The 20,325-nt window shown below is 50.3% G+C and overlaps 2 protein-coding genes across 6 annotated transcripts in view; one reads left to right on the forward strand and one right to left on the reverse strand.

The window, feature by feature from the left end:
- Rabep2 (rabaptin, RAB GTPase binding effector protein 2) overlaps nt 1-15,631 on the forward strand; it is a 27,397-nt gene extending 11,766 nt beyond the window's left edge. For both annotated transcript variants that reach the window (XM_050121600.1, XM_050121599.1), the window contains 11 exons: nt 5,199-5,356; nt 8,041-8,151; nt 8,242-8,586; nt 9,022-9,117; nt 9,198-9,296; nt 12,140-12,295; nt 13,892-14,069; nt 14,152-14,163; nt 14,257-14,312; nt 14,554-14,670; nt 15,040-15,631. In XM_050121600.1, coding sequence (XP_049977557.1) covers nt 5,199-5,356; nt 8,041-8,151; nt 8,242-8,586; nt 9,022-9,117; nt 9,198-9,296; nt 12,140-12,295; nt 13,892-14,069; nt 14,152-14,163; nt 14,257-14,312; nt 14,554-14,670; nt 15,040-15,141 — 1,430 coding nt within the window. In that variant the 3' untranslated portion in view covers nt 15,142-15,631. The remainder of the gene's footprint in view (nt 1-5,198; nt 5,357-8,040; nt 8,152-8,241; nt 8,587-9,021; nt 9,118-9,197; nt 9,297-12,139; nt 12,296-13,891; nt 14,070-14,151; nt 14,164-14,256; nt 14,313-14,553; nt 14,671-15,039) is intronic.
- Atp2a1 (ATPase sarcoplasmic/endoplasmic reticulum Ca2+ transporting 1) overlaps nt 15,586-20,325 on the reverse strand; it is a 17,429-nt gene continuing 12,689 nt past the window's right edge. The window contains exons 13-23 of one of the 4 annotated variants that reach the window (XM_050121598.1): nt 19,812-19,937; nt 19,493-19,711; nt 18,194-18,529; nt 17,852-18,072; nt 17,552-17,754; nt 17,275-17,360; nt 17,061-17,194; nt 16,801-16,918; nt 16,534-16,651; nt 16,221-16,261; nt 15,586-15,858 (exon numbers count right to left, since the gene is read on the reverse strand). In XM_050121598.1, the coding sequence (XP_049977555.1) occupies nt 16,257-16,261; nt 16,534-16,651; nt 16,801-16,918; nt 17,061-17,194; nt 17,275-17,360; nt 17,552-17,754; nt 17,852-18,072; nt 18,194-18,529; nt 19,493-19,711; nt 19,812-19,937 (1,566 nt within the window). In that variant the 3' untranslated portion in view covers nt 15,586-15,858; nt 16,221-16,256. Of the gene's footprint in view, nt 16,652-16,800; nt 16,919-17,060; nt 17,195-17,274; nt 17,361-17,551; nt 17,755-17,851; nt 18,073-18,193; nt 18,530-19,492; nt 19,712-19,811; nt 19,938-20,325 lie in introns of all 4 variants that reach the window. The other 3 variants (XR_007588625.1, XM_050121597.1, XM_050121595.1) reach the window with 3 other exon arrangements.

Raw genomic sequence — 20,325 nt, forward strand, 5'->3', positions numbered from 1 at the left:
ACTCATTTAGGGGAAAAATTGTTCTAGTGCTGGGAATTTAGCTTAAAGCTTCACACATGCTAGGCAAGTGCTTTACCACTGAGCTTTATTCCCAGCATATATTTAGTAATTTTTTTCTTGTTTTTGTGTTTCTGATAGAGATCCTTTTCCTGTCCTGAGAGTCTAATTTAAAAAAAAAATGAAGATTTGGGGAGAAATGTTGGCTTATTTGATAGAATAAAATATAAGAATAAATTTTTTTCGATAATGTGAAAGTATGTTTGAGTAGAAAAATTCTTATGTGTAGATAAGTAATTTCTATTGTTTTTGCTTTTGAGACAGAGTCTCACTATGTAACTTTGGCTGGTCTGGAACTCATTGAGATCTATCCTTCTGCCTCCGACTCCTCAGTGCTGGGATTAAAGGCATTTGCCACCACGCCTGACTGTATAAGTAATTTCTAATTATTAGATTCTTACCGTGACTCTGTCTCTCTGGGTGTTAGGAATTGTGGAAATTCACATATTTCCCATATTTTCTGTAAACAAGGGTGGGGGTAGGGTGGGGTGATTGCTCTGCCTGCTTTAAACACAAATTCAATCTGGTTTCGCATAAGTAATTCATTAACCGTGGTACAGTTCCAAAGTTAGGAAAGGTTAAATAATGAAAACATCCCCGTCCCCATTCTCCTGACTACCTAACTCTATACCCAGGAGCAAGCACTGTTTCTCCTCATGTGTCCTTCCAGATAAAATCTGGGCATATGTTAGGACAGATTTTTTAATTATTTACAGACAAAAGTGGTTTGGAACAAAAGCTTTTAAAAGTTTTAAAACCTTATTACTACACTGTACATCAAGAACTAACTGGAACATTCCCCCAAATCAACTGCATTAGTCTTGTAGTTATTTTAAATAAAAACATATATCTCATATTTCTATGTACTTTGCTGTTGGAAAACAGGTGTTCATTAGTAATAAGTAACAAACTCACTGCTTGGAAGCTTCGATTTTGGCATTTTGTCCACTTGCTTCAGTTAAAAGTCCTTTTTCCAAATCGAGACCAGCCAAAACAATTTTAGAATGAATCTGTTCTATTTTTATGGTTCTCATTGTGTTACAGAGAATTAGTGTCACAGCCATGCGTGGGTTTCTGTTGAAATAGCAGATCACTCATTCTCTGCTCAGTGTATAGGATGCAGGAGCTCTCGGGCTGGCTGTGGTAGGTCTGATAGACCTTAAGCAGTTGACATTCACCCTTAACGTTTGCACTCTTCAGATTCCTATCTAATTTTTCCTGATTGTAGCCATTCATTTATCAGTATTTGCTGGTCGTCGCCTGTGTGTCTAGCATTATTCTAGCTGTAGATTTTAGCAGGGAACAAAATTATGTCCTCATGAAGCTAAAATTCTAGGGAGGGTCACAGACAATAAGCAAGAAAATAAGTGGTAAGGTACTGTAAAGTAGGGAAGGGGATTAGGAGATGTCAGGGCCTTAGAGTGTTGTTTGGACAGGATGTTTAAGTAATGTCTAGTTGAAGGCCTTTTTGGAACAAACATCTGGAGTCAAGAATCTACTAGGAGGGTGTGTGGAAGAGAAGTGTTCCTGCAGGGAGAACTTGTCAAAAAAGCTTTCCTGAGGGATGCCATTTTTTGCTGGATGAAAAGAGTGAGGGTAAGAGCTGTAGTCGGGGAGGAGCAAGAGGGAAACCCTGGTGTTATCAGTTATTGCAGTTAGCTCCAGATAGAAAACCTGGCTATAGGATCTTAAACAGGCAAAGGCAAGAGTTTATTAGAAGACAGACTAAGTCTAGGAAGTTCAGGAAGTTCAGGTCCCAGACACCAAGTCCCAGTCTTCATTCTTGCACACTTTTTTGGTTATGTGTCTTGTTGATTCATATGAATTTCTCGTGTTCTGGATACTATTTCCTTATCAGACATAATTTGCAAACCTTTTCTATGTATTGTTTTATTTGTTTATTTATTATGTATACAATATTCTGTCTGTGTGCATGTCTGCAGGCCAGAAGAGGGCACCAGACCTCTTTACAGATGGTTGTGAGCCACCATGTGGTTGCCGGGAATTGAACTCAGGACCTTTGGAAGAACAGGCAATGCTCTTAACCACTGAGCCACCTTTCCAGCCTGGCTATGTTTAATCTTAAACTCTTTGAAGCAGGGGTTATTATCTGACTGTTTTACAGGAAAAGCATAGAATCATAAACAGGTTCACTTGCATGCCTGTGAGTGAGTGATACAGCCACATAGCAGCAAATTTTAACCCATACAGTTTGTCAACTTCTTTTTCTTTTATTTTCTTTCTTTCTTTCTTTTTTTTGGGGGGGGGTGGTTCGAGACAGGGTTTCTCTGTAGCTTTGGAGCCTGTCCTGGATCTAGCTCTTATAGACCAGGCTGGCCTTGAACTCACAGAGATCTGCCTGCCTCTGCCTCCCAAGTGCTGGGAATAAAAGTGTGCGCCACCACCACTTGGCACAACTTTAGTACATGTTAAGATAAAACTTGGACTGGAGATGGTTCTGCATGTAAAGCATGATGATTTGAGTAGAATTCCTAGAACCCACAGAGTGGAAGGAGAAAGTCAGCTCCCCAGGTTGTACTCTGACCTCTACCCCTTACAGCAGAAACCAGAGAACCTGCCTGAACATGGTAGAAGGCCAGAACCTAGCCCTGAATATTATCCTTCTAAATGCCACATGTAATTTGGCACATGATTACATGCAATTACATAATAATTTTTAAATTTTTATTGTATTTATTGTGTGTTTGTGTGTCTGTGATGGAGTACTTGTGGGAATTGATTCCTTTTACCAAGTGGATCCCAGAGATGGACCTCAGATTTTCAGGCATGGTAGTGCATGCCTTTAGTTTCAGTACTCAGGAGGCAGAGCCAGGGGGATATCTCTGAGTTCCAAGCCATCCTGGTCTCTATAGTAAATTCCAGGGCTGCACAGTCAGACACTATTTCAAAAAAATAAACATTGGGCAGTCATGGTAATGCACACCTGTAATTCAAGCATGATAAAGCACGCCTGTAGTACCAGCATGATAACAACGCACACCTCTGATAGCACACACCTGTAATCACAGCATGGTAACCCACACCTGTAATCTCAGAATGGTAACTCACACCTCGGTAGCACACACCTGTAACCCCGGCATGATAACACATGCCTGTAATCCCAGCATGTAGGAAACAGAGTCTGAACCGTCTCAAGTTTCAGGCCTGCTTTGAAAAAAGAAAAATAAATGAATAAGCACCTGAGGAAAGACAAAATATTAATGTCTGTTTAACACCCCTTCTACTAGCAATCTAGAGCTTAAGTTCCAGACCCCTTAGCTTGGCATTCAAAGCCTTAAGAGCCATGTCCATCACTTTTGCACCCTTCCCTGAATCCTTTGTGTACCCTTACATTTGGGCCAGACACACCAGTCCATGGTGATCCTGTCACCCTATCTTCCCTTCCTGGCCAGGCTCACAGGGCACTGTTCCTTCCTTTGGGATCCATAGTGGGGAGTAGGCCTTCTCACCCCACATCCTTACCACTTGCCTCTGTCTTCTGAATACTGGGGTTAATGGGTGTATCACCATGCCCAGCTCTCTGCTACCGTAATTGGTTCTTTAGTGGTACAGTTTACCCCTGTGCATAAGTCGCAGAGAAAGTGACAACTTCCATAATAAGAATTCTAGCTCGCATGGGGGCTGGAGAGATGGTTCAGAGGTTAAGAGCACTGGCTGTTCTTCCAGAGGTCCTGAGTTCAATTCCCAGCAACCACATGGTGGCTCACAACCATCTTAATGTGATCTGGTGCCCGCTTCCTCTTCTGACCTGCAGGCAGAACACTGTATACATAATAAATAAATAAATACATAAATCTTTTTTTTTTAAAGAGTTCCAAATTGCTGGGTGGTACCACCTTTAATCCCAGCACTCGGGAGGCAGAGGCAGGTGGATCTCTGAGTTCGAGGCCAGCCTGGTCTACAGAGTTAGTTCCAGGACAGCCAGAGCTACACAAAGAAACCCTGCCTAATAAATAAATTAATTAATTAACATTCCAGCTCATACTGCAGTCTACCTGCAGTTTCTGTCACAGGCTGCACAGGCAGCGCCTTGGACTGTATTTGGCTTGTCTTAGAGTCCAGGTTCTGTTTTAGCCACAAAATCAAGATAATGTCACACTGTACTTGAGAAAGAGAACTGGGCATTTGGGGACCATAGATACACCCATCAGCCTGCTGGTGACTATTTGGAAATTGTCAGTGACCATTCTGCCCAACTTGGTTATCTTTTGCTTGGTTTTGTTTTTTGAGACAGATTTTCTCTGTAACTTTGAAGCCTGTCCTGAAACTCACTCTGTAGACCAGGCTGGCCTCGAATTCACAGAGATCCGCCTGCCTCTGCCTCCTGAGTGCTGGGATTAAAGGCGTGCGCCACCACCTGGCCCAATTTGTCAGTCTTCCAGGGTATCATTTAGCCAACTCTCCCTTCACACTGACCTGCAGGCTGTGCCTGTCCGTGGCTTCCACTATGCCTAAGCTAACCACGAGGATCTATTCCTTTATCAAGGTACCTCCTGGCAAAATGGAGGACTCATATTTGAGTCAATTTATCTCTTATGAATGATTTGAAAGAAATACTTTGAATTTTCTTTTCTGCATATACCAAAACAGTCTCTTAGGAAGTGACTTTTCAGCTTGGGATTTTGGGGATTTGGGTTTGTTATGTTTGCTGTGCTGGAATGGCAGAGGGCTCAGTTTTTGGTCTTAGCCCTTATGATATTTTGCTTCTTTTTTTTTTTTTTTTTTTTTTTTTTTTTTTTTTTTTTTTTTTTTTTTTTTTTTTTGAGACAAGGTTTCTCTGTAGCTTTGGAGCCTGTCCTAGCACTAGCTCTTGTAGACCAGGCTGGCCTCGAACTCACAGAGATCCCGCCAGCCTCTGCCTCCCAAGTGCTGGGATTAAAGGCGAGCATACTTGCCTGGTTTTAGTAAAAATATCCTGGGGCCAGTTCCGCAGCTGGACTGTAACTGAGCAGCATACTGTATGCCAAATGATTGACACTTTACACGTCATCCTCACACTTGCTCCTGAGGACTAGTGCACAGAGGTGCTGCGGTCTTGCCCGGCTCCATTACCATGGTTACTGCTGCAGCTGCTCACCTGGGAGAGGGCAGGCACCAAGCACCCATCCTTCTGCCCACAGACTCCATCAGCAGCTATGAGACCCAGATCGCAGCCCTGAAACAGGAGCGGCAGCAGCAGCAGCAAGACTCTGAGGAGAAGGATCGAGAGCTGGGCCACCTCAAACAGCTGCTGGCCCGGGCCCACCCCCTGGACTCCTTGGAGAAGCAAATGGAAAAGGTTGGGATGGGATGGACTGCCCTATCCCTGGGGGTTGGGACAGTAGTGATTGTTGGTGTCTCGTTGCCTGTCACTGGACACAGTAATGACTCCAGGTAGAACACAGAGTGCTTAGCAGGATCCTTGCTAGAAGTGACCAAGGTTATTTACCTCTAGAAACAAGGTCAGGTACATGGAGGAGAGCAACTAACCCTTTCCACGCTAGACACTGCTGAGTGCTCGTTCTTGTCCTCGGCCCCCATGGGATAATGCACCCTTTAGTGTCACTACCATTAATAACAATAGGAAACTGGGTGTGGTGACAGACACTGTTAGTCCCAGCCATTTGGGAGGTGGAGGTCAGAGGATGGCTTGAGCCCAGGGCTTCAAGATGGCCTGGATAACATAGTAAGAAACAGGATCTTGCTGTGTAGCCCAGGCTGGTCTTGAACTTGCCAAAGGTCTCCTGCTTCAGCTTCTGAGTTCTGGGATTTATTGGCATGCACACCATAGCTAGCTAGAAACCTGAAAAGGTGTGTGTTTTCGTATGTACAAGTCTGTGCATATATGTATATATATTCTTCAGGCATGCTAGGCAAGCACTCTATATTTTTAATACCTGCACGTGGAGAAACATAATCTATAATCCCAGCACTGGAGAAGCTGGGCAGAAGAATTCTGGGTTTGAGGCTAGCCTAAGGGTACATAGTCACACCGCCACCTAAGAGACAATGAAAACAATTACATTCTAGGACGTGTGGATTTCCAGATGCTTCCTCTTGTGAGAGGTGTGCATTCTTACCTTACTTGATCTTCACAGAAGCTCTGGGAGGCCAGTATTTAGTTAGTGCCCGAGGAAACAAGAGCTGGAGTCAATTTCCTGCTCGTGAAAGCAAAGAGCAAGCAGAAGCCCAAGGCTAGAGCCATGATCGGTTGCTGGAGTGCTTGCCTAACACATATGAAGCCCTGGGTTCAGTCCAAGCACTGCGTAAAGCCGGGCATGATGACACACATCTGTGCTCCTAACATTACGGAAGCCTGGGATGTGAAACCTTACCTCAAAAATCAGAACAGCAAAACTGGGGCCCAGGAAAGGAAGTCTTTGACCTGCAGCTTCCACTGGAAGTTGCTGTTTGCTTTCAGGCCTCCTCTGGGCTGAGAACAGGGTGAGGCTCAGTGGCAGCCTCCGGGGGCAGCAGAAGGAGCATCAAGTCTGTCGGGCAGGTTCCAATGCTGCATTCAGCTGTGCTGTGTATTTTGCTGTATGTACAGTGTGCATTCCAGGGCTTCAGGCTGCGTCAGACACCCTGTCTATGACATGTGCCACTAAGTGAGTTTGTCCGAGGAGACTTTGGGGCATTCAAGAGGCCGAATGAGCTGAGAGAGATGCTCACAGATGAAGCATGGCTGGAGCATGTGGCAGGGGCAGGACTGCTGGTTTTGTGGTTTGTCAGAGACAGGGTTTCTCTGCGTAGCCTTGGCTGACCTGGAACTGATACTGTAGACCAGGCTGACCTCGAACTCACAGAGATCCGCCTGCCTCTGCCTCCGGAGTGCTGAGATTCCAGGCGTGCGCCACCTCTGCCTGGCAGGGCTGTTTGTTTTCACTGACCCCATGCAGGATCCTAAGCTTGAAAGGAGACAGTCAAGAAACAGTCAGCTTTCTGCATTGGGAAGGCAGGCCGGGAAGACGTGTCGGTTAAGATGAGGTTGGCTGCATGTGATCAGAAACACGAATCAGCAGTCGTTTAAATAAGATAGTTGTTTTTTCCTGAAAGTCCATACTGATAAAACAGTCCTTAGAAACCCAGACTTCTGGGACTGGATAGAGGACTTGGCAGTTAAAGAGTACTTGCTGCTCTTCCAGAGGATCCAGGTCAGTCCTGAACCTACTTGATGACTCACAACTGTCTAACTCTAGTTGTAGAGGATCAGACGCCCTCTTCTGGTGTCTGGGTGCACTAGATAATGCACACGATGTGTGTATATATGCCAGCAAAGCATGCTATGCATAAGATAAAATACTGAAATATGTTTTTAAAACAAGAAACTTACGCCGGGTGGTGGCGCACATCTTTAATCCCAGCATTTGGGAGGCGGAGGCAGGCGGATCTCTGTGAGTTCGAGGCCAGCCTGGTCTTCAAAGGGAGTTCCAAGACAGGCTCCAAAGCTAGAGAAACCCTGTCTCAAAAAACCAAAAAAAAAAAAAAAAAAAAAAAAAAGAAAGAAAGAAACTTAGGCTTCTGTATTGCTGTTTGACGGTAGCCGGTAGGTTACCTCATGGTCCAAGGTAGTTGCTTGAATGCCAGGCATCAGATCCACATTCCAGTCAGCAAGGAGTTATAAAGCAAGGCACATCTTCCTTCAAAGAGCTGGCCTGTAAATTCACGTACTGCACATACACTTACATCGCATTAGCTAGAACTGAGCTGTGTGGTCGCCTTTAGCTCCAGAGCAGCCGAGAGATGCAGGCGATGCTAGAGAACCGAGACCACGTGCCCCGTTAAAAACCGGAGGTCCTGTGATATAAAAAAGGCGTGTGTCGGGACGAAGCTAGTCCTGGCCTTGGCCCCTTTCCCTGGGAGCACTTAGCGTGGGTGTTCTGGAGTCTTGCTGGTGGGCATAACCTTCAGGGAGGATTAGAACAGTTGGTGGCCCTCACTCGGGAGGGAGGGGCTGTCACTGCCCAGTGCCCATCCCTCCAGGCTCACGAAGACTCAGAGAAGCTCCGGGAGATTGTATTACCCATGGAGCAGGAGATCGCAGAGCTGAAAGGAAAGCTGCTGCGGGCGGAAGAGCTGATCCAAGAGATCCAGGTGAGGAGAAGAGCGGACATCGGGGCGCTGAGGGAAGTGGGGGGTGCCCGAGACCCTGGCTTCCAGCCTCTTCCCTGCAATGTTCCCTAGAGACGACCAAGGCAGCCTGCCTCCCTGCACGGCTCCACCGAGCTGCTTCCGCTGTCAAGGAACCCCTCGCCTCCACTGGAAGCCTTGGAGGAGCCAGGTGGAGATGCAGGCTCAGCTGCGGAGGCCTTTGCCCACAACTGTGACGACAGTGCCTCCATCTCTTCCTTCTCCCTCGGTGGGGCAGCCAGTACTGCCTCCCTGCGATGTTCCCAGGGCTTAAGCCCTGAGCAGGAAGAGACGGCCTCTCTGGTGTCCACTGGCACTCTGGTCCCTGAGGGTATCTACCTACCCCCTCCTGGGTACCAGCTTGTTCCAGATAGCCAGTGGGAGCAACTGCAGGTAGAGGTGAGTGGACTGAGCTAGGGCCTGTGGACGTTCCTACCTCCCGCGGTTTTGTGTGTGAGGCTTGCACTAAAGCTGCAGTGGAGAGGCAGAGAGAGAAAGGTCCCCTCCCAGAAAAGGAAGTTGGGTGTAGCGTGAGTAGGGATGCTGTAGAAAATAATGTTATGGTGAGAAATGCCCAGAACAAAACTGAAAAGGGGCGGGGTGTGGCTCAGCGGTAGAGCACTTCTAGCCAGTGTGAGTCCCCAGCACTGGGGAAGAAAAGAAGAAATTTTAGTAGCCCAGAAGATGGCAGCAGAGATGGCAAGAAGTAAAAGGTATCTCTCCACTTTAGAGAAGCAGCAAGACCTACTGAGGGATGGAGGGGCAGGGGGGAGAGTAGGCATGAACCCCTGCCAGCAGAGCTGAAAAAATAAGTCTGAGGTATGGGTCTGGCAGGGGAAGCAGCTACAGAAGGACCTGGAGAGTGTCAGCCGTGAGCGGGACGAGCTGCAGGAGGGCCTGAGACGGAGCAATGAGGACTGTGCCAAGCAAGTAAGTTCAGCCTCATTTCTGGAACCCACCTGCCGCCCCCGCCCCAACATCCCTCTCATTTTACCCTCTTTCCTCCTTAGATGCAGGTGCTCCTAGCCCAGGTCCAGAACTCAGAGCAGCTGCTTCGAATTCTGCAGGGGACCGTGAGCCAGGCCCAAGAACGCGTGCAGCTGCAGATGGTGAGTGCCGCATCGAGGCTGAGAGGTCAGGACCACTGGGGGCGCTAGAGGGCGTGGGAAGCCAAGCATCAGCCCTGCCCCCATCCAGCTGCTCTCACTAGGTGAGTGAAGACATTGAGGGTGGCCTGGCTGTGGCCAGAGCTGTGTAATTTTGAACTAACCCCACCACCTTGGCGTGTACTGGTTACCATTTGTAAACTGAGCTAATGCCATCTAGTCTGTAGAATCAGGAGGACTGAACACAGATCAGCACTGATCAGTTCCACCCCGAAGTGTGTGAGTGGCCAGGTGTCCTGCTTTTAAAGAGAAGCCAGAGATCTGGAAATGTATATATACTGCCTCCCAGTTTTAAAGCTGGCAACTACAGGGCTGGAGAGATGGCCCAGTGGTTAAGAGTACTGGCTGCTCTTCCAGAGGTCCTGAGTTCAATTCCCAGCAACCACATGGTGGCTTACAACCATCTGTAATGAGATCTGGTGCCCTCTTCTGGCCTGCAGGGATACATGGAGGCAAAATGTTGTATACATAATAAATAAATAAATAAATAAATAAATAAATAAATCTTTAAAAAAAAAAAGCTGGCAACTACATGAGGCTGGAGAGATGGCTCAGTGGTTAAGAGCATTAGCTACCCTTCCATAGGTCCTGAGATCAGTTCCCAGCAACCACATGGTGGCTCATAAACATCTATAGTGGGATCTGATGTCCTCTTCTGGCATAAAGGCATTCATATAGATAGAACTCATACATAAGTCAATCTTTAAAAAAATGAAATAAAGTTGGCAGTTACTTTGGCGCTTAAAAATGCATGCTTGAGGGGCTAGCGAGATGGCTCAAGTGGATAGAAGCACTTGCCACAAAGCCTGGTAACCTGAGTTTAACATCCGGGACCCATGTGGAATGAGAACTGATTTGGCAGGTTGTCCTCTGACCTCCACACATGCTTGTGAATGCACATTCTTTTCTTTTTTTTAATGTGTACAGTGTTCTGCCTGCATGTATGCCTGCAAGGCAGAAGAGAGTACCAGATCCCACTGTAGATGGTTATGAGCTATCGTGTGGTTGCTGGAAATTGAACTCAGGACCTCTAGAAGGGCAACAAGTGCTCTTAACCTCTGAGCCAACTCTCCAGTTCTGTATGTACATACACATTCTAAATCAGGTGTGATCCCAGCACACAGGAGTTTGAGACAGGAGGATCATGAGTGTGAGGTTAGCCCAGACTATAGCAAGATGATACACTACACAATACACACACATATGTGTGTGTGCACACGTGTACAAACACCTAGTGCATGGGCACCAACATACATGCACATATAGTATAGTAAAAATAAATTTTAAAAACACGTTGTGCTTGTCTGGCATGCACAGAGCCCTGGGTTCAGTCCCCAGCACCATGTAAACTGATTACATACTCCCGCATGTAATCCCCGCACTCAGGAGATGGAGGCAGAGGGGCCTGGAGGAATAGCTCATGGTTAAGGACGTTTGCTTGTCTTCCAGAAGACCTGGGTTCAGTACCTTCATGGTGGCTCGCTTCTATCACCCAGTTCCAGGGTATCCAGTGCCCTCCTGTGGCCTCAGGTGCCAGGACACACATGATACACACACCACATGAAGGCGAACGTTCATGCTCATAAATTTCTTTTAAAGAAGTTTGGAGTCGGGGGCTGGAGAGATGACTTAGTGGTTAAGAGCCCTGACTGTTCTTCCAGAGGTTCTGAGTTCAATTCCTAGCAACCACATGGTGGCTCATCACCACCTGTAATGAGATCTGGTGCCCTCTTCTGGCCTGCAAGGACTCATGCAGGCAGAACACTGCATACATAATAAATAAATATTAAAAAAAAAAAGTTTAAAGTCATCCTTGACTGCCACAAGTTTGAGGCCAGCCTGGGCTTTAAAAGCAGGAACGTGTTGTGGGCAGGTGGAGCACTCAGAAGGCTGAGACAGAAGGATCACTAGTTCAGGCCAGCCTTGACACATAGTGAGACTCTGTCTAAAGAAGGAAGGGGGCAGCCGGAGAGATGGCTTGGTGGCTAAAAGCACTGGCTGCTCCTTTCACGGGACCCAGGTTTAGTTCTCAGCACCCATGTAGTAGCTCACAACCATCTGTAAATACAGTTCTGAGAGATCTGACATCCCCTTCTGGCCTCCATGGGCACCATGTGGTAGCTCACAACCATCTGTAACTACAGTTCCGAGAGATCTGACATCCCCTTCTGGCCTCCATGGGCACCATGTGGGCACCATTTATGTGGCTGCACATAAATATATAGGCAAACGTTCATACACTTGAAATAAATCTTTTTTTTTAGATTATTTATTTATTTATTATATACACAGTGTTCAGCCTCCATGTATGCCTGCAGGCCAGAAGAGGGCACCAGATCTCATTACAGATGGTTATGAGCCACCATGTGGTGGCTGGGATTTGAACTCAGGACCTCAGGAAGAGCAGGCAATGCTCTTAACCTCTGAGCCACCTCTCCAGCCCCAATAAAAAGCCATCTAAATGAAATACCCACAGTGGGCTGTGGCTGCCAGTGTCAGCAGGGACAGGATCTGAAGAGGTTAGAGCCAGAGAGAGAATAGTTTCTTCTTAGGCCAGTCAGTAACAGCACACACCATTAATCCCTTGAGGCCAGCCTGTACTACAGAGCAAGTTCCAGGACAGCCAGGGCTACACAGAGAAACGTGTCTTGAAAAAAAGAAGGGGGGGGGGGCGGTGTCAGGAAGCCAGGGCTTTCCAGATATCAGGCTACCAGGGGCTCTGGGTTTAGCCACAGGGACTTAGAGATACAGCCCTCTGATCACCTTATACTTTGGTATTTCCCCAGGCAGAGCTGGCCACTTCTCACAAGTGCCTGCACCATGAGGTTAAAAGACTGAACGAAGAAAACCAAGGGCTTCGGGCAGAGCAGCTGCCATCCTCCACCCTCCAGGGCCCAGAGCAGTGGGAGAACGAGGGCGAGGCCCTGCCCAGCTCCATACAGGTAAAAGGCACCAGAGCACCTGATGCCAGCCTGCGGCTGTCTCCTCCCAAGGACCTGAGGACGGACCCTGGCCCTCGTGTATTAGCTGTGTCTAAGACTTGTTTTCTTCACCTGATAAATAGAACCACACCAGCTTTCCACGGTTGGCATGAAAATAAAGAATTAAAAGTGTTGACCGCAAGGAAGGGAGCAGTGATTATGTCCGCCATTTTTACTGCACCCCATGCTGCTCGCACTGCCCTCACTGCAAGGGGTTAACTGCAGCCCTGGACAGCACTGCACCACTGAAGCAGACCTTGAGCCCTTGATGTTGTTTGTTTGCTTGTTTGTTGGTTTGTTTTTGGAGACAGGGTTTCTCTTTGAGACAGGCTGGTCTCCTGAGTGTAGAATCACAGGCCCTGCCACACCAGGTGCTGTTTGCTTTTTTGGTTTTTTTTCTATTTTTTTGTTTTGTTTTTGCTTTTGTTTTTGTTTTTCGAGACAGGGTTTCTCTGTAGCTTTGGAGCCTGTCCTGGAACTAGCTCTTGTCGACCAGGCCGGCCTCAAACTCACAGAGATCCACCTGCCTCTACCTCCCTAGGATTAAAGGCATCCACCTCCGCCACCACTGCCTAACTACTGTTTGCTATTTTTAAGTGACCTTGGGTCCTTAAGATTAAAAGTCTTTGAACCTGTCCTCCATGGAGGTCTGTGTTGACTTTAGTTTATAAACAATTTGTTCGTGAACTAAAGGTCACCTGGTTGTTCTCTCTACCCTGAAGATTATCGCTAGTGTTCACTTTCACTTCAGTGAAACTGCCCCACAGTCTTTGATTTTCGATTTCTTCATTTCCTGGTTTGTTTTTGTTTTTGTGTGTGTGTGTTTTGAGACAGGGTTTCTCTGTGTTGCTTTGGAGCCTTTCCTGGAACTAGCTCTGTAGACCAGGCTGGCCTCGAACTCACAGAGCTCCACCTGCCTCTGCCTCCCTAGTGCTGGAATTAAAGACGTTCACCACCACCACCCTGGCACCATCCTCGGTTTTTTTGTTGTTGTTGTTGTTTTTTGGGGTTTTTTTTGTTTTGTTTTGTTTTGTTTCGAGACAGGGTTTCTCTGTGGTTTTGGAGCCTTTCCTGGAACTTGCTCTGTAGACCAGGCTGGTCTCGAACTCACAGAGACCCGCCTGCCTCTGCCTCCCTAGTGCTGGGATTAAAGGCGTGCGCCACCACCACCCGGCTCCATCCTCAGTTTTTATACGGCACTGGAGATCAAACCTCAGGCTTATGCCTGCTAGATGAGCACCCATCAACTGAGCCAGACCCCCCAGCCCTCCCTGCTCTCCTTTTATTGTAGTTTTCATCGTGTACATAATGGAGAACTTGAGTTGATTGGAAGCTTGCTTATAGGTATTCTGGAACTTTCCACACTGTTGTGGGAAGTCCTCCGTTGCACGGGCAGTCATGATCTCCCATCTCTTCATCTCACTGTATCTCTGAAGCTTGCTCACCGCTCTGACTGTGGTGTTTGGCTCCTCCCTCCTGTCCCTACTCTCTCCGTACAGCCAGCAGTCCCTGCCCTCCTCTCTGCCCTTTGCCCAGCAGACCCCTCGTGTCTTGCAGGAGCTTCATCTGCTGGTGCGGCACACCCGGCAACAGGCGCGAGCCAGGCAACAGGCACAGGAGCATGAGGCCGAGCGCCTGCGCATTGAAATCGTGAAGCTGCGGGAGGCGCTAGACGAGGAGACAGCAGCCAGGGCCAGCCTGGAGGGACAGCTGAGGGTGCAACGAGAAGAGACAGGTAGGGTCCCCTGAGTCAGGCATGGGCGTCAGGAGGTGCAGTGGAGATCCAGCTTTGACCTCTCTCTGTCTTACCCCCGCAGATGTGCTACAGGGTGAGTAAGGGTCAACGCCTTGTGGAGGGCTGCGCCAGCAGGGCTGGGACCACGTGAGCCTGACTTCAGTCTCCCTGCTCCTTGACTTCCCAGCCTCCCTGTGCAGCCTGAGGACAGAGACAGAGCGGGTCCAGCAAGAGCAGCGCAAGGTGAGTGGCACCCGGTGCCATGGCTTGGCTCATGCAGCTGTGTGGTTATGCTACCCTGACAGCCTTCCTGTCTCCCTCAGACCAGGAAGCCCTGCATCAGCCACCTGGCTTGAGCCAGAGGAGGCCAGAGTCTGGTGGTATTGAAGGGACACCAGTGAGGGTCATCCCGTGGCTCTGGCCATCCACCCTCTCGCTTAGCCAAAGAGGAGTCAGGCCCCAGCTCCGCATCTTGTCCCTGCAGGCCCAGCTCACAGACCTCCTCTCTGAGCAGAGGGCCAAGGCACTGCGGCTGCAAGCCGAGCTGGAGACCAGTGAACAGGTGCAAAGGGACTTTGTACGGCTATCTCAGGCCCTACAGGTATGTCCTGGCCTTTCCTACCTGGTTGGTTTGGCTATGGGTAACTTGTCCTGGGTCTCACAAGAGTAGCCCCCAATTAGGAGAGGTCCTTTTTCTAGACCTGGCGTGATCTTTCCCCCTAAGCTGTTGCTCAAAAACATGGAAGCTCTCTTGCACACCTCAGCTGCATGGCAGCTTTATGTTGTCAGCCACATGAATGGCCAACAATGCCCAGACTTCCTCAGGCCAAGCTACTAGGTGGGACCTGTTCTTTCCCTTGACCCCGTCTGAACACATTGCCTCTGCAGAGCTGACCCCTGAGAGGCTGGCTGGTCAGCCAGGGGCTGTTTGCTTGGTGGGGCTTCCCATATCTCCCACCCAACCACACAGGTACGCCTGGAGCGGATTCGCCAAGCGGAGACTCTGGAGCAAGTGCATAGCATCCTGGATGAGGCACCCCTCAGGGATATCAAGGACATCAAGGACTCCTGAGGGGCCAGGCGAGAAGCTTCCCTGCTGGGGAAGCCGCCTCTTTCTCTACCAGAACTGTGAGACAAGGACAGGTCTCAGAATGGAGCCCACCCACTCCAGGTCTGGATGGTGGTGTTACCAGGGCCGCTGCTTCCAGCCACGGTGGCTGGACCTGCTCTCAGGGATGACACCTGGATGAGGGTCCCAGCCTCCTTCCAGAACCAAAGTACAGGCTGAGAGCCCTGTAGCTTTCAGGCTACTATGCTGCCTCATGGATCCTGCCTTTCCGCCCTGCCACCTCTAGCCAGAAGCCTGTCCGGGTCCGAGGCACGCTTAGCTTGTGGCTGGACGCTGTTGTCATCAGCGGATTCCTCACTCAGAGACCCTGGGACACGCAGCTGCTTTCTGGACTGTACGACACTAAGGTATCTGTCCACAGGCACCAGAAATATACAGAGGCAAGGCCAGACTTTTCTGTCATTTATTTTGAATAAATAAGCAGCTGAGCTCAGTCAGTCGCCTTGTCCCTGCAAGCCCCATGAGGCTGGGAGGGGATTTACAAGGTTCAGAGGGAGGGCAGGTTGCTGAAGGGGGACAGAGGGCCAGGGAACTTTGTTTATACACAGAATCGGGGGAGAAAAAGGGCCTGTGTCTCAGCTCTGGCTGGAGATGCATTGCTATGCGGGTGGGGGCGGCAGGGCAAAAGGGCTGTTTACTTCCTTCTTTCATCTTCTGGATCTGGAAGAAGAAAGGAAGGGGATGGAGCAGGCATCTCCATCACACTCACCTGGAGGGGCCTGCGGCCCCCTTCCCTACTCACCTGTGTGTGCCAGACCCTAGCCCGCCCCCAGCCACCACCACCCCAGCAGCAGAGACAGCCAGCGCAACGCAGCGCAGCCCAGCAGACTGGAAGGCCAGGACGCAGCCTCACAGCTGCCAGTGCCCACAGGAAGGGCATGGCCCTACTGTGGAAGCGGGCAGTGGCAACAGCAGCAGTGGCTCCAGGGAGAGCTGCGAGCGCAAGTGACCGCAGGGGTGCGCGTGGGCTGGTGGGCGAGCGGCAGGGTACAGCAGCTGGGGCAAGGTGTGTAGGGAAATACCTGTGACACGTTCAAAGACATGGAGGAGGGGGACGGTTATCCTATGGCCAGAGAGGACAGAGAGAGGCCGTTATCAAGGGGGAAGGAGGCCCACGGGGCCAGAGGGCTGAGCAGGCTGGGGGAAAACCCCGCCAGTCATGGAATGGGACAGAGCTTGGGCTGCCCTCCCTGGGGACATTGGTCCTGCCAGGGCCTAAGAGAACTTACCCACCTGCAAAGGAAGAAGGTGTGAGGTGTGGCGCGTATTCGCAGCGCAAGAGGGCAGGGGCTCTGCTCAGGACTGGGTACCAGGGAAAAGGGGTGTGTCTCTTACCCTCTAGATAGTTCCGAGCAATGAACTTGAGAAGCTCGTCTAGTCCGATGACTGGAAGTGAGATCTTGAGGACCATGAGCCACTGGGTAAAGTCCAGGGCCCGGAGCTTGAAGATCATCTGGGGTGGAGACAACAGTCATCAGGAAAGACAAAGGGTTTTCTCAGAAAGAAAAGAAGAACCAGGTTGCTGTGAACTGCCCTCCTCTATGGTCACAAGTTCTGCTTGGGCTCCCTAGAGTCGGGGAGGGGTGGTAACAGAAGACTCACCGGCAGGGGGTCAACATAGAGGATGAGGAAGTGGAGGGACATGGACAGGCAGATGGAACCCAGCAGCCAGATGTTCACCCAGGGCGGCATCCGCAGCAGGGACTGGTTCTCAGACAGGCTGTGGCAAAGGCCAGGCACATGGAGGGACAGGGATACACAGAAAGATGTGGTGAGGCAGAGTGGTGGGAGAAGAGAGGTGGAGGGCAAGAGAACAGCCTCGGGAAGGTGTAGCAGGGTCCACCCAAGTGGACAGGACCTACCTGTTGAGAGCATTGCACATTTCAATAGTCACCAACACCGACAGGGCCATGGTCATGGGCTCAGGGGCCTCGAAGACTTCACAGTCCAGGCCGTCGAATTCAGGGTTGTGCTCAGTGCACTGCATGAAGTGAGTCTGTAAAGGAAGAGACAGAAGTCTGAGATCCACAACAGCCTTCAGGATGTCTCCCAATCCCCACCGCTCCATCTTCCTACCAGCTGGTGGTAGGTGACGTGAGGCCCATCGTCTGCATACAAGAACCACCAGGCAGCTGCTCCCACAGTGGCTGCACCCACATAGCCTGTGTTGGGGAGAAGAGGGGGGCTGGGGTCAGGGCTGAGTTGGTGGGAGGTATCAGGCAAGCCTTACACAGCTGGAGACAGCTGGCTAAGGAAGGGGCCCCTTTGGGCAGCTTGACTCGGGAGAAGCTGGGATCAGGGACAAGGTCAGTCCCAAGGGCTCAGAAGGGTTGTTGAGTCCCTTCCTGCTCACCCCCAATTGCCATGTAGCGGAAGAAGAGCCAGCCGCTGATGAGAGGCTCCTTGGGACTCCTGGGGGGACGGTCCATGATGTCCAGGTCAGGTGGGTTGAAGCCCAGAGCAGTAGCAGGGAGCCCGTCGGTCACCAGGTTCACCCATAGCAGCTGCACAGGGATCAGGGCCTCAGGCAGCCCCAGGGCGGCTGTCAGGAAGATGCTGCCAGAGGAAGGAGGTCATATGTTGGTCCTGCTCCAAGTCCCATGATCGCCCCTTTCAGCCCTGTTTTTTCTGGATGCCCGCCCCGGCTACTTACCAGACCACCTCGCCCACGTTGGAGGAGATGAGGTAGCGGATGAACTGCTTCATGTTGTTGTAGATGGCACGGCCCTCCTCCACAGCAGCCACAATGGTGGAGAAGTTATCATCAGCCAGCACCATCTCGGAGGCTGTCTTAGCCACGGCAGTACCAGAGCCCATGGCAATGCCAATCTCAGCCTTTTTCAGGGCAGGGGCATCATTGACACCATCCCCTGTCTGAAGGCAAAAGGAGAAAGAGAGAAACTCAAAATTCCAGACGCCTTATGTTCCCCTCCCCAAGACTCCATGCATGGGGACACTCGGAGCTTTGGCCCAGACGGCCTCTGGAACTTCTTACCATGGCTGTGATCTCATCATAGGACTGCAGGTACTCCACAATCTTGGACTTGTGTGACGGCTCCACACGGGCGAAGCAGCAGGCGCGTCTGCAGGCTTCCCGCTGCTCAGCCAGGGGCAGATCGTCAAACTCACGGCCAGTGTAGGCACGGTCTGTCACCTCCTCGTTCTCCGAAAAGATGCCAATTCTTCGGCAGATGGCAATGGCTGTCCCCTTGTTGTCCCCGGTGATCATGATCACTCGGATCCCAGCATCGCGGCACAGCTGGATAGAGCCTGTGACTTCCTTGCGGGGTGGATCCAGCATGCCCACAACACCAACAAATGTCAGGTCCATCTGGAAAAGATGGTGACAGGACAAAGAGGGATTGAGGACAAACAGGAGGAAGTTCAGAGGGAGATGGGCAGCAACGCTGGGAAAACCAGAGCATGCTGCCTTGAGGCCTGGTGTTAGACATCAGCAGGGCCTTGGAAGCACAGGCAGGAGACATTTCTCCTTCTTTAACTCCTGCATATCCTGGCAATGCCAAGGCCTGCTACAAAAAGGAGAGCTGAAGCTGGGCATGGTTGGTAACCTGTGATTCCAGCGCCCAGGAGGTAAAGAGAAGATCATGAGTGAGTTCAGGGCCAGGCTACATAACAAGACACTGTCTCAACAAGAAGAAAAGAGGAGGACAAGAAAAGAAAAAGAAAAACTACATGGTAGCATCTCCTTTTAGCAAACCTGTCGCTGGCCCATCACTCTGAGCACATCCCCAATAGCTGGCAGGCCAGAGTCTCCACCCCATCCCCATAAATGCCACCCCACCCCCATAAATGCAGACAGTGAGCTTTTGGGGTTGTTGAGAGTCCACAGCAAGAGGGAAGCCTATGTCGGGAAGTGCATCCATTGCCTGAAACACTGCACAGGTGACAGAGTCCCCTCTGGTAAGTACCAGCTCCGCTCCACAGAGCACAGTTACCGTGGGCTGTGGCTGCAGATGCAGCTGGGGCACCACACACCTGTCTGCCCTGGGTGCCCGTCCCAGCCCCACACAAAGACAGTACTGGGCTAAGTGGTTGTCTTCTCTTGACTTCTGTTTTCGTGGTTGCTTGTGTGGTGGAGGCTGGCCTACCTTAGTCCCCTGAGGACTGGGTTAGATCCGATTCATAAAACTGTCACACCTTAGTGTCCCGTGAGCTGGGGATTCATAGCACACAGCCATCGACTCAATGCAGGATGGTGGCAGGAAAGACGGAGCCATCGGGGAACCCGCCTCGACACAATTCCCAAAACGAAAAGAGACCTTTGCCAGCTCACCTCGTACTCCATGAACTTGGCTGAGTCATCTAGAACCATCTCCTCTCGTTTAGGGGGGGTGTCCCGGGTGGCCAGGGCCAGGCAGCGTAGGGTGTCCCGACCGGTCCCCCACTCCTTGATCACTGACATGATCTTTTCCTTCACCGGGCCTGTCAGTGGCACACGGGTTGTGCCAACACGCACATAGTTACAGCGGTCGATGACCCCCTCAGGGGCACCCTAGAAAACCAGAACGGCATGAGAGACCCTAGCTGCCTTCTCGGATACAGAAGGCAGGCACAGGAAAGAGCCCCAACGTTAGAGAGAGAAGGCTTCTGACCTTGACAAACATCTTGTTTCCTACAGCAGCCCGAGAAGACTTAGCTGGGGAACAGTAAACAGACATAGACTTCCTGTCGCGGGAGAATTCCAGGGTGAATTCCTTCTTCATCAGTTGGCGGATCACCTGGGAGGTAAAGACCAGACCCCTTTAAAACAGTCTGAAAGGATCTGGATGTCAGAGTAGAGCCTGTGTCAGCCTGAGACTACAGCAAAGCCTGGTACCCACGTGACAAACAGAAACTCCAGAGCTGGTGTGCTCCACTGCCACCGTGGGCCACTGGGATTTTCAGTTTTGTAGTACTGAGGATACAACTCATGGCTCTCACATGCTAGGCAAGTGCTCTACCACCGAGCCACACAAAGTTCGGGTGTCCTGTTTAAAGCACAACAGAAACAGAGTGGCCTTGCATGCTACTACCCAACAGAACCCTTGGGGACCGAAGAAGTGTAGTCTGCACCACCCGATGTGGTGCCCGTGGGAAACAGCCAGTATGACCATGGCTCTTTTTGAA

Source organism: Alexandromys fortis, unplaced genomic scaffold, assembly GCF_014885135.2.
Source record: "Alexandromys fortis isolate MF-2015 unplaced genomic scaffold, M_Fortis_MF-2015_v1.1 scaffold_199, whole genome shotgun sequence".
In the NCBI taxonomy this organism is placed as follows: Eukaryota; Metazoa; Chordata; class Mammalia; order Rodentia; family Cricetidae; genus Alexandromys; species Alexandromys fortis.